General features: G+C 47.5%; 1 protein-coding gene across 3 annotated transcripts in view; it reads left to right on the forward strand.

Annotated features, from left to right (window-relative positions):
• The window catches only part of LOC137381429 (palmitoyl-protein thioesterase ABHD10, mitochondrial-like), a 40,402-nt gene extending 34,735 nt beyond the window's left edge, over positions 1 to 5,667 (forward strand). For all 3 annotated transcript variants that reach the window (XM_068054016.1, XM_068054015.1, XM_068054014.1), the window contains exons 4-5: positions 3,990 to 4,127; positions 5,098 to 5,667. In XM_068054016.1, the coding sequence (XP_067910117.1) occupies positions 3,990 to 4,127; positions 5,098 to 5,445 (486 nt within the window). In that variant the 3' untranslated portion in view covers positions 5,446 to 5,667. The remainder of the gene's footprint in view (positions 1 to 3,989; positions 4,128 to 5,097) is intronic.
• The last annotated feature ends 7,065 nt before the right edge of the window (positions 5,668 to 12,732 follow it).

The following is a 12,732-nucleotide window of genomic DNA, read 5'->3' on the forward strand; positions in this document are numbered from 1 at the left end:
TCTCCCTGAAGATGGTCATTTGTGGTGGGGTATAGTTCCACAGGCGTTCATGTGTCACCTTTGGCATGTTTCCGGCAGTTCCTGCAGCCATACCGGTGCCAAACGTCGTGCTCTGCACTCCTTTGGACCCCACCAGAAAGGCCGAGAGGGGGGTTTTGACGCTTGGGCAACTCTCAACCTCCATACATTCGCCCAGGCATGCGCCATGGAGAGGTCACTCCATAGTTGCCTCACAGCGACTGACACCACTGACCACCTCTAGGCGCTTACCCATTGTCTCTCGAGACAAGGAGGCCAAAGAAGAAGAATAGTTCCACAGTACTAACAACTCTCCAAAGCCCTGCTAAAACCCGCTTAGTGAGCATTAGCATTCAACTGTAGAGTGTTAAAATTCTCATCCCTGTGTTCAAATCCCTCTATGACTTCACCCCTCCCTATTTCTGAAACTTCCTCCGATCCTTCAAGAACGCTGCATTCCTTCAATTCTTATGCATTCCTGATTTCCTTTTCTGCACCATTGGCAGCCATCCCTTCAGACATTTAAGCTCTAAGCTCTGCAATTCCCTTCCTAAGCCCCTCCTGCCTCGCTTCCTCTCTGTTAAGACACTCCTTAAAAACCTACCTCCTTTGACCAAGCTTTTGGTTACTTTTCCTAATAATCATCTTATATGGTTCAGAGTCAAATCTTGCTTGTTCACGCTCCGAGGAAGCACCTTGGGTTGTTTTACTACATTAAAGACGCTATGTAAATCCAAGGTGCAAGTTGTGGTTGGTGCTGTATCATAGCCGAGCCAGATACTGTGTACACACACATGTTCCAGCTGGGCCGTTGTAGCACCCCTACCGGTACCTCAGCTGAAATCAGGTAACTCAGCACAGTCAAAGAATTGAACTTGGGATCTTGCTGCTCCATATGAACTCAGTACCACACAAGGTAGTGCTATTACCCGTTCAGCTGTTGTGCAAGCTCTCAGTCGCTTGGATGTTGATGGTTCATTCAAAAGTTATCTGTTATCTGGATATGTGCTTGACGCTATTTCCAAACTGAGGACTAGTGCTCAGGGTGGCATCGGAAAGCAAGACACTGACTACCAAAGCACTGCATCAACTCATGGGACCCAGCATAATCGCCATGGTTCTCCAGGGTGGTTAACCTTAGCTAGAGACTAAATGCCTCAATGTCATAAGGAAAACTCAGAAATCCTCCAGTAGTTATAACTTGGGTGGCACCTGAAAGATTAAAAAAAACACACATTCGCTTTCAGTTACAGTCTGATCGATATGAAAGAGACAATCATAATTTATGTGCGAACCTTAACAGTGACTGTTGGCAGTGTTCTAACAGCACAGCCAAGCCTACTCCTGTCCTTACCACAAAGGTCAGTGCATACAATCAGGCGGATTTTTAACACTTCCCCTAACTCAGGGAGGGCAGTGTGGCCAATTAATAGCAGTCCTGCCACAGACTGGAGGTTAAACCTGGGACCTCCCTGGTTCATACTGTCAGAGTCAGAGACTTGGGGAACAATATTTTTTAAGCATTCAAAACATAATTTTTTTTTGGCGTTCACTAATTAAAAGATTTTTTAAACACCTCTTAATATTGCCAACCCTCTTTTCGGCATCCACAACTACCTATGGAGGCTAAGTGATTTTCCTTGGGTAAAGAAATTTTGGGCATTGCCCCTCCTCCCATGCGATCCCACCATTCTGCAGCTGGGAGGATGGCCATTAACCTGCTCTTGGGTCTCTGGCGGAGTCATGCTATCAGGAAACAGCAAACTCCACCCCACCCCCTCACCATCCCCTTCCACCTTAGACCTCTCCCATCAGCCCAGTCGAGATAGGGGAGGGGGTTTACTAAGCAAGACTGCTTCTTCCCTAAGATGTCCTGACATCACATGTTCGTAGTAGGCTGCCCGTTTGTTCAGAATATAATCCAAAAAGGGCTGAAATACAAGGAGCGAATTTATATGAATAGAGTTATTGAGGTGTTCAAATTTATGAAGAGTTTTGATAGAGTAAATAAGGAGAAACTGTTTCCGTTGATGGGAGGGTCGGTGACCAGAGAAAACAGATTTAAGGTAACTGGCAAAAGAACCAGAGGCGGTATTAGTAAAAACATTTTTACACAGTGAGTTGTTATGATCTGGAATGCACTACCTGAAAGGATGGTGGAAGCAGATTCAATAATAACTTTCAAAAGACAAGTTGGGGGAGGCAGTGGTGTAGTGGTATTGTCATTGTAATCCAGATGCCCAGGCTAATAAAAAATCTGGAATTGAAAGCTAGTCTCAGTAATGATTCTATGAAACTATCATCAATGGTCATGAAAAAACCCATCTGGTTCACTAATGTCCTAAAGGGAAGGAAATCTTCTGCCCTTACCCGGTCTGCCCTACATGTGACTCCAGACCCACAGCAATGTGGTTGACTCTTAACTGCACTCTGAAATGGCCTAGCAAGCCACTCAGTTGTCAAGGGCAATTAAGAATGGGCAACAAATGCTGGCCTTGCCAGCGATGCCCACTTCCCATGAAAGAATAAAGAAAATTGGATAAATACATGAAGGGGATAAATTTACAGGGCAATGGAGAAAAGGCAAGAGAGTGGGACTAATTGGACAGCTCTTTCAAAGAGGTGGCACAGGCGCGATGGGCCAAATGGCCTCCTGTGCTGCATCATGCTACGAAAATATCTTTACCTGCATATTTACAGAATCTATAATTCTTAGAAGGACATTTCTGCCCCTGTGAATCATTAGCCAGAATCTGGGAAGCTAATGTTTCACTGCAATGTTGTTCTTTAGTCGCCACAGTAAAAAAAAATTCCTATGTTCTCAAAATATGCAACCGCTATGCTGAAATGTTGTTGTGCTACTCAAATTTGACCGGAGACAAAAATAACACGGAACCAGCCAATTTAATGTCAGCTCGTATCAGCTATTATTTTTTTTTAAAGGAATATACTCCAGGGAAAGGCTATGAATATCACCCTTGCAATGCCTACCTAAGGATTGTCAGCTTCTTTCGAGGGGAAATAAAACACTTCAACCTATTTGCTAGAGCTTTCCAATGGTTTTCTTGTGGTAGAAGCATTGCCCAGTTTGGTGTATACAGAGCAGAAGATCCTGTTTGTTCCCTGTTTGTGCTGAGTGAAGGCTGGGGGGTCCTAGCCTAAATACTCTTGTGCTAGAGTGAGGAGAAATCTCCAAGCGCTCCTTCTCCTGATCGCTATTCAGCGATCTCTCCCACAAAGTCCACTTGCATGGATCTTGGGTGGGGACTGGATCAGGCTCGGCCACAATGCCCTTCAATGTCAAATAGCTGGACAGCATTTAACTGTTTTGGTTCTCGCCTGTAGAGTGGCAACTTGGGTGAGATACTTGAGACCAGCCAACACCTGTGGAATTGTACTCAATGAGGAGATAGTGCTTTAAGGAGGATAGGGATGTTGGGGAGGTCGGGAGGTGGTGGGGGTGGGGGTGGGTGGGTGGGGATGGTCAGGGGTTGGCAAATGGAGGAACAAAACAATTTAAAAAAAAATTGTCTTCACTGGATATCGGTGTTTGTATTCTAAAAATGGCGCGTTTCGGGAAACATTAATGACTGTAATGCCTTCATGATTTGTCTTCTGGGTTGTGCACACCTGTGACCAGGAGATTAATATTTAATTCCTGTAGACTCCAGGATAATCCTGGAAAGTTGGCAACTTTAATAAAGATAGCAATAGTTAGCTAGTGTGTGTGTAGAGATGCTTGTAGTATGCAAGTATATGTAGAGTTGGCTGTATTATGCCAGTGACATTCTTTGATCTTTTACACCTCCCTCCACAATTGACGTATTATAGAAAATGTAAAAAATGTACTTGTGGTGGAGAAATGTTCAATACTGCTTTTCTCACTGGTTCATTAACATCTTGAAGTTTTAAAAAATGTTAACTTCATGCCTTAGCTAACTGTCCCTTCTCCCCTACGCTCGACATTTCAGATTCTGGTTGGCTCCAGCATGGGAGGATGGCTCATGTTATTGGCTTCCCTTGCTAGGCCGGAGAAAGTGGCTGGAGTGGTTGGCATAGCAACAGCTGCTGATCAGTTTGTATCTGCTTTCAAGCAGCTCCCCTTGGAGGTAAGAGAATGGAAATACACTGACATTGAAATACTTGAATGAATAAAAAGGGGAAAAACATTGCAAGTGCTGCAAATTTGAATTAAAGACAGAAAATGCCGAATCCCCACAGCATTGGTAAAGATACAAGATAGATGAATCTTTAGAGTTTGTGACGAAGGGTACATGCCTAAAACATGACATGTCTTTTCTCTTCAAAGGCACAGTATTTGCCGCAATTTCTGTTTTTATTGTGGATAATTACATACCCACTCTAAAGATGGATTGTCAGTGTACTGTTCCCATTCACTCCCTTGACACCTCCTTGAAACATACAATTTCAGTACATAATTCACATGATACATGCTCAAGGTATAACATTTTACGGCAACCTGCTTATTTATCAGGACTGAACAGTGCAGACATTCCAGCTTTGGTCTCAGTATTACAGGGTTCATGTTGCGTATCTTGGAACTTTTAACATTTCCCAACTATAGTTTTGTTTTTAAGTACAAAATTACCGTCCCTGTCTTCAGGGAGTTAAGACTAGCCCATGTCACATTTCCTTTCAGTTCTCTTTTTTTTATTCCAGGTACTGTACTGCCCCATTTTATATTGAAGAAAAAGGCATAAAAATGTTAATTTGAGAATGTCTCAGACTGTTTGTAAGGCTGTCCCTGAGTTGCTGTCTTGAGAGTAATGGATGCCAGGACCTGACCTGATTGAAGAATGTTATTGGCTGGATATTTAAAATTAATGGTGGTCTCCCCAAACTCCGCCCCCCCCCCCTCCCAGTCTCTCCTTCTGTTTAAGGAGCATTTCAGTGATTGCACAGTGCGAGCAAACGTAAAGTGATGCAGGTGGATGGAATCCGTGACCACACCCTTGTAATTTGAGTTTGTTATAAATGTGTGTGATTACTAATGCTCTTCACTTGACACATGCGCCCAATTTCTGTGTTTTTTTCCCCCCCCTCTTGTTTCATTGTCAGTTGAGAAAAGAAGTTGAGAAGACAGGCGAGTATAAGATGTCTTCCAAGTACAGTGACAGCGGCTTCTACACCCTGAAGTATGACTTTATAAAGGAGTCGGAAGAGCACTGTGTGCTACAGAGTAGCATTGCCATCTCGTGCCCGGTGCGGCTTATCCACGGCATGAACGATGACCTTGTCCCCTGGCAGAATTCCATCAAGGTCGCGGAACAGCTTGCAAGTGATGACGTGGATGTCATCCTCAGAAGGAATGGCGACCACCGCATGTCGCAGAGTGATGACCTCAAGCTGCTGGTTGGCATTGTTAGTGACCTAATGCACAAGATAACCAAAAACAATCTGAAATGAAAAATGTTGTGTTGAAATTATTGCTGGTCTTAATGCTAACTAAAATGATTAGCCGGGGCTTCACCTGTGAACTTTCTTGTTGTTGTATAATGGGGCATAAATTAGACAGCAGCAGCAGATGAACTAGAAGTAACATCCTTAGATTAAGAGTAATGCGGTTCGACAAAATCCCTGCAGCAACTAAGAACTTTGAATAACTGTCAATAAATCCTCACATAAGAACAGTTTTGTTAGTGAGTTGTTTCACCAGTGGAAAGGCGACTTCAAACAAATTAGAAAGGATGTAAAATATACACAGGGCTCTTAAAATTCCATTATTGATGTGCTTTAGAACTGGCCTGGGGGAAAAGGGCACGTCCATAGAATAATACGTTACAATAATGACATTTCAAAAGTACTTAATTGGCTGCCAAACACTTTGGGATGACCTGAGGTTGTGAAAGGCGCTATATAAATGCATGTTCTTTCTTTCTAAGTATTAAACCAGACAGTCTTGGGTTCAATCCCTGCATCAATGCCGTTAGCTGATTACAGGCATAGTAGAAGTTGCATGGCAGACTTTGAAGCCAGTACTTGTGGGAACCATCTCCCATGCAGACGTGCCGAGGATTAAGGGAGAAAGTTGGTGTGATGCTGGAGGAGGGAATAAAAGGAAATCTAAAATTGTTTCCTGATTGCAGCTTGATGTGAATCAGCTTGATGTGAATCACCATCGCATTAATCTGTGATGATGAGTTCATGATTTCCTCTCTCCCTCTTCAATCACCTTTACTCCAACTCTGTCATTATAGTAAGTACTAACCAGCAGTTTTGTTTCATTGCGACTGTATTCTAGATGCTGGTGAATGAGTGTAAGGCTTTACATGAGGAATGGTGAATTCTCCTGTACTTTTCCATTTGGAATGGCTGGGCATCCTGAAAAGTGTTACTGCACAGAGTCCTGTGAGGTTCCAGTGTTAGTCACATTAACACATGGGATTGGACTTTTGTCTTCACAACCCCCCCACCCCCGTCAATAATTTGTTGGGACATGTGGCCCACGCATTATAGATCCCAATAGAATAAAAATAGGAGAGCTGAGGTCCGTAAAGGGAGTACTCAGCAGATCATCGCCCAACTGGCAAAGGTGAAAATGCACCCCATACCATCGAGAAGCAACCTGTATAAAAAATAAAAATTATAGAAATCCCATGGAGTGCTTAAAAAAATGTTGCAGGGTGAAATTCTTCCTGTCAACAGTTTGCACGAGTCCAAAATGAGATGGTCATTACATGGCAATCAGGAATAGGGACCCTGGTTGATGTATCTCCTTTCTCATCAGGGAAGCTCAGGCTAATTAATGCAGAGTTAGCTGATTTAAGACACCTTACCAGAAGGACGTGGAGGCTTTGGAGAGGGTACAGAAGAGGTATACTAGGATGTTGCCTGGTCTGGAGGGCATTAGCTATGAGGAGAGGTTGGATAAACTCGGATTGTTTTCACTGGAACGACGGAGGTGGAGGGGCGACATGATAGAGGTTTACAAAGTTATGAGTGGCATGGACAGAGTAGATAGTCAGAAGCTTTTTCCCAGGGTGGAAGAGTCATTTACGAGGGGACATAGGTTTAAGGTGCGAGGGCCAAAGTTTAGAGGGGATGTGCGAGGCACGTTCTTGACACAGAGGGTGGTGAGTGCCTGGAACTTGCTGCCGGGGGAGGTGGTGGAAGCAGGTACGATAGAGATGTTTAAGAGTCATCTTGACAAATACATGAATAGGATGGGAATAGAGGGATACGGACCCCGGAAGCGCAGAAGGTTTTAGTTTAGGCAGGCATCAAGATCGGCGCAGGCTTGGAGGGCCGAATGGCCTGTTCCTGTGCTGTACTGTTCTTTGTTCTTTGTTCTTAATATAAACCTCTGGTACGGAAGCTGGAGAATTTGATCCATGTTGTTTGGAAGCCCATTGCATAGTGTACTCGGCCCACAGAGAAAGAATCAGTTTAATTAATGATCTAAACGGTATTTATATCCTATGGAGTTGTTATTGATTAGTCAGCGAGGAAGTTATAAATTGGCTGCCGAAAGAAGTTGCAAAGAGATCTGTGCAGAGACAGTGCAGCATGTGTTTCTTGATTGGTTCCTGGGAAATTTCATGTGATGATGCTTTCGTGCAATGGATGTACACAAATTATGACCTATGACATTTACTAAAAAGTCGCAATTTGTGTTAATGTCATTGCAAAATTGCAGGTATTTCATCTGCAATGGACATTTCAGGCTGAATTTTACTGGCCCCTCGACGCCGCGGATCGTGGTGCAGGGACGGGTAAAATGCTGCAGGGAGAGGCCCGCCTCGACCCGCAACGTCGAGAAGGGCCTGCCACATATTACTGGCAGCGGCGGTACCTCGGTGCGGCACCACAATTATCGTATGGTAGACAGTACTTTGCTGATTATGCAGCCCGCCGCCTCTCCATTGACACTTCCTGGTTTTTCGATGAACGGGCGGCTGTAACGTGCCGGCGGGTCTACAGAGGCAGAAGGTTTCACGGCAGAAGGTAAGTTTCTTTTCAGGGGTCTCGCTCTGCATATTGGAAGGGAGGAGGGAGGAGATACACAGGGGTCTCACTCTGCATTCTTAAAGGGAGGAGGGGGGGGGATACACAGGGATCTCACTCTGCATTCTTAAAGGGAGGAGGGGGGGGAATACACAGGGGTCTCACTCTGCATTCTTAAAGGGAGGAGTGGGGGGGGATACACAGGGTTCTCACTCTGCATTCTTAAAGAGAGGAGGGGGGGAATACACAGGGGTCTCACTCTGCATTCTTAAAGGGAGGAGGGGGGGAATACATAGGGTTCTCACTCTGCATTCTTAAAGGGAGGAGGGGGGGAATACACAGGGGTCTCACTCTGCATTCTTAAAGGGAGGAGGGGGGGAATACACAGGGGTCTCACTCTGCATTCTTAAAGGGGGGGGGATACACAGGGTTCTCACTCTGCATTCTTAAAGAGAGGAGGGGGGGGGAATACACAGGGGTCTCGCTCTGCATTCTTAAAGGGAGGAGGGGGGGGGGAATACACAGTTCTCACTCTGCATACTGGAAGGGAGGAGGGGGCGGAATTACACAGGGGTCTCACTCTGCATTCTTAAAGGGAGGAGGGGGGGATACACAGGGGTCTCACTCTGCATTCTTAAAGGGAGGGGGGGATACACAGGGGTCTCACTCTGCATTCTTAAAGGGAGGGGGGGATACACAGTGGTCTCACTCTGCATTCTTAAAGGGAGATGGGGGGGCATTCACGGGGGTCTCACTCTGCATATTGGAAGGGAGGAGGGAGGAGATACACAGGGGTCTCACTCTGCATTCTTAAAGGGAGGGGGGGGGATACACAGGGGTCTCACTCTGCATTCTTAAAGGGAGGAGGGGGGGAATACACAGGGGTCTCACTCTGCATTCTTAAAGGGAGGAGGGGGGGAATACACAGGGGTCTCACTCTGCATTCTTAAAGGGAGGAGGGGGGGGGATACACAGGGTTCTCACTCTGCATTCTTAAAGAGAGGAGGGGGGGAATACACAGGGGTCTCACTCTGCATTCTTAAAGGGAGGAGGGGGGGAATACATAGGGTTCTCACTCTGCATTCTTAAAGGGAGGAGGGGGGGAATACACAGGGGTCTCACTCTGCATTCTTAAAGGGAGGAGGGGGGGAATACACAGGGGTCTCACTCTGCATTCTTAAAGGGGGGGGGATACACAGGGTTCTCACTCTGCATTCTTAAAGAGAGGAGGGGGGGGGGAATACACAGGGGTCTCACTCTGCATTCTTAAAGGGAGGGGGGGGGGGAATACACAGTTCTCACTCTGCATACTGGAAGGGAGGAGGGGGCGGAATTACACAGGGGTCTCACTCTGCATTCTTAAAGGGAGGAGGGGGAATACACAGGGGTCTCACTCTGCATTCTTAAAGGGAGGGGGGGCGATACACAGGGGTCTCACTCTGCATTCTTAAAGGGAGGGGGGGATACACAGTGGTCTCACTCTGCATTCTTAAAGGGAGATGGGGGGGCATTCACGGGGGTCTCACTCTGCATATTGGAAGGGAGGAGGGAGGAGATACACAGGGGTCTCACTCTGCATTCTTAAAGGGAGGGGGGGGGATACACAGGGGTCTCACTCTGCATTCTTAAAGGGAGGGGGGGATACACAGGGGTCTCACTCTGCATTCTTAAAGGGAGATGGGGGGGATTCACAGGGGTCTCACTCTGCATAATGGAAGGGAGGAGGGGGGGATACACAGGGGTCTCACTCTGCATTCTTAAAGGGAGGAGGGGGGGATACACAGGGGTCTCACTCTGCATTCTTAAAGGGAGGAGGGGGGGGGATATACAGGGGTCACTCTGCATTCTTAAAGGGAGGAGGGGGAATACACAGGGGTCTCACTCTGCATATTGGAAGGGGGGGGATACACAGGCGTCTCACTCTGCATTCTTAAAGGGGGGGGGATACACAGGGGTCTCACTCTGCATTCTTAAAGGGAGATGGGGGGGATACACAGGGGTCTCACTCTGCATTCTTAAAGGGAGGAGGGAGGGGATACACAGGGGTCTCACTCTGCATAATGGAAGGGAGGAGGGAGGATACACAGGGGTCTCACTCTGCATTCTTAAAGGGAGGAGGGGGGAATACACAGGGGTCTCACAGCATTCTTAAAGGGAGGAGGGGGGATACACAGGGGTCTCACTCTGCATTCTTAAAGGGAGGAGGGAGGGGATACACAGGGGTCTCACTCTGCATAATGGAAGGGAGGAGGGGGGATACACAGGGGTTTCACTCTGCATTCTTAAAGGGAGGGGGGATACACAGGGGTCTCACTCTGCATTCTTAAAGGGAAGGGGTCTGGGATTGCTGGTGGGAAAGCTGTGCTGGCAGGAAGGGAGGTACTGTGTAACATCCTTCTCTTAACAGTGTATGGTCTGTGTTTGTGAGGGGGCAATGGCACACTAGGCACCCTGTGTGTGGGGAGGGTGCCAGAAAGGGCAGGAGCATTAAGGTTTTATGGATGGTGGGGGCAATCGATTCAGCTGGTGGGATCTTGATGTAGTCATGCTGTGCCACTCTAGTTTTGGCCAAGATGGGCAATGCCATGGCATGCCACATAGTTGATGCAGGAAAGCAGCTGATGTACCCGTCAACACCAATTCATGTCCTGTTAGGAACTTTCGGATACATGAAAGGTTCAACTTTATTTATCACATGGAAATAGGTATGGCTCATCCTATATTGTGTGATCCTCTGCAAGTGAGGATCTGTATGCGCCAGAGGCAATACCAACAGACAGATATGATTCACATAGAGGCTCCCGGTTGTGAGCAGCAGCCCCCAAGGGGAGCTCGCCATTACGTTTGCCATTCATCTGCTGGCCCCACATGACATGCCATCGGATGTCAGAGCACCAGTGTCAGAGGAGATTGCGCATATAGAGAGGGTGGTTATATGTCTCTGTGCCCTACTCAAGGATGACCTGCAGCCCATGGGCTTTGGTGGACATCCCATGCCTTTGTTCCTCAAAGTGGCAGCAGTTCTCAAGCCTGACACCTCTGCAGCCTTTTAGGGGCCCACCAGAGACCTTTGTGGGGGTCACACAGTCAGCAGTGCACCGCTGCATCGGCTGGGGGGGTGGTGGTCACCAGTGCCCTGCACCGGAGGGCCAGTGAGTATGTCCGCTTCAGGACGGAGCCTCACAGCCAGGCCCAGAGGGCCAGTGGTTCTGGCACCATTGCCGGAGAACCATAGGTAGTAATGTTCAGAGACTGCACTCATGTGGCCATCAGACCTACTGCCAGGCTACCACCTGCAGACGCCACCATTAAAGGAGCTCTCTCAATCTAGGTGAAGCTGGTATGTGATCACCGCAAATGCTTGCTCCGAATGTGTGACCACTTCTCAGGCATCTGCCATGACACCTGGGTCTTGCGCCGGTCCCGGTTACCACCGCTGTTCACTGAACTGGCTCAGATGAAGGGGTGGCTTCTTGGAAATAGGGCTATCCTTTACAGACATGGCTCCCGACACCAGTGAGAGACCCCACCACTGCTGCAGAGGAGAGATACAACGCCAGCCACTGAGCTACACGAGCCACCATTGAGCAGGAGATCAGCATGCTGAAAGAGCACCTCCAATGCCTGTATGGATAGGGTGATGCCCTGTACTATGGGCCGAAAAGGCCAGTTCCTTTCTTTGCTACTCTGCACAACTACACAAACAATAGGGGCCAGGCCTGGCATGATGAGGAGAGACGGCAACAGGATTCCTCCTTGACTATGAGGACCCTGAGGACATACAACATGAAAGACGCATGGGAGGGCAGGTGGCACCCAGGCTCTGCACGTAGGGCTAGCAGTGAGGTAGGGATGTACGAAAGTGGCTTATCAGACAAAGGCTGTCTGCTCCATAGGAACCGACATGAGCTCTGCAAGCCACACATCACCCTCGCTCACCTGCTGTGCACCAGTCCACATCTGCAGCATCCCTGTGTAAACCATTAGAGGCAGCAGCTGACTGAGCCAATGTCCATGTCACTGCATCCATGGAGACGCTCATGAGTAATGGTGGTATAGCAATGATGTTATTGCATACGTTGACTCTCCTGACAGTGCAAAGGGATGTGACATTGGTGTTACATGCTGGCACACATCATTCACACAGAGAAAAGGACACACATGTTGGTGAGGAACATTTAGTGAAAGACGTATTTACATTGCTGTGACCCCCGTGCATTCACATTTATGTCAGTGTGTTCTATGTAAACCTCTGGAATACCTTTTATGGTGCATTTAAGTCTCACGTCCTGGAATGTGCAAATTTACGATTATTCACCCAGGTACGGCACGCCCACAAGAAGCAATGTAACACTTGAGCGGAAGAAGAGGATTGCAATTTCACAGGACACTGGGACACAGCAGGGTAAGTATGTGGCAGAAAAGCAGAGTTAACTTGCCGAAGTTCTCAGACCTGAAAATTAACTGTGCTTCTCTCTCCACAGATGCTGCCTGACCTGCTGGATTTCTGCAGCGCTTTCTGTTTTGCTGCCAGATTGACACTGTTCAGCAGTCAGGTAAGTATTTCTTTGACAGCTGTCAGGAAGTAGTTGGTGGGGCACTTAAAATAGAGCCCCAACACCTGCTGCACAACTGTCAAAAACTCTCGCTGTGCCGAATGTGCCGCCTCTCCCCACGTAATATGGGGGAGACGGCACGTGGCCTCTATGGAAATGAGCCCCCACACTCGGCAGCGGCCGGTGAATGCGG

The sequence above is a fragment of the Heterodontus francisci genome, chromosome 22 (genome assembly GCF_036365525.1).
Source record: "Heterodontus francisci isolate sHetFra1 chromosome 22, sHetFra1.hap1, whole genome shotgun sequence".
Lineage (NCBI taxonomy): Eukaryota > Metazoa > Chordata > Chondrichthyes > Heterodontiformes > Heterodontidae > Heterodontus > Heterodontus francisci.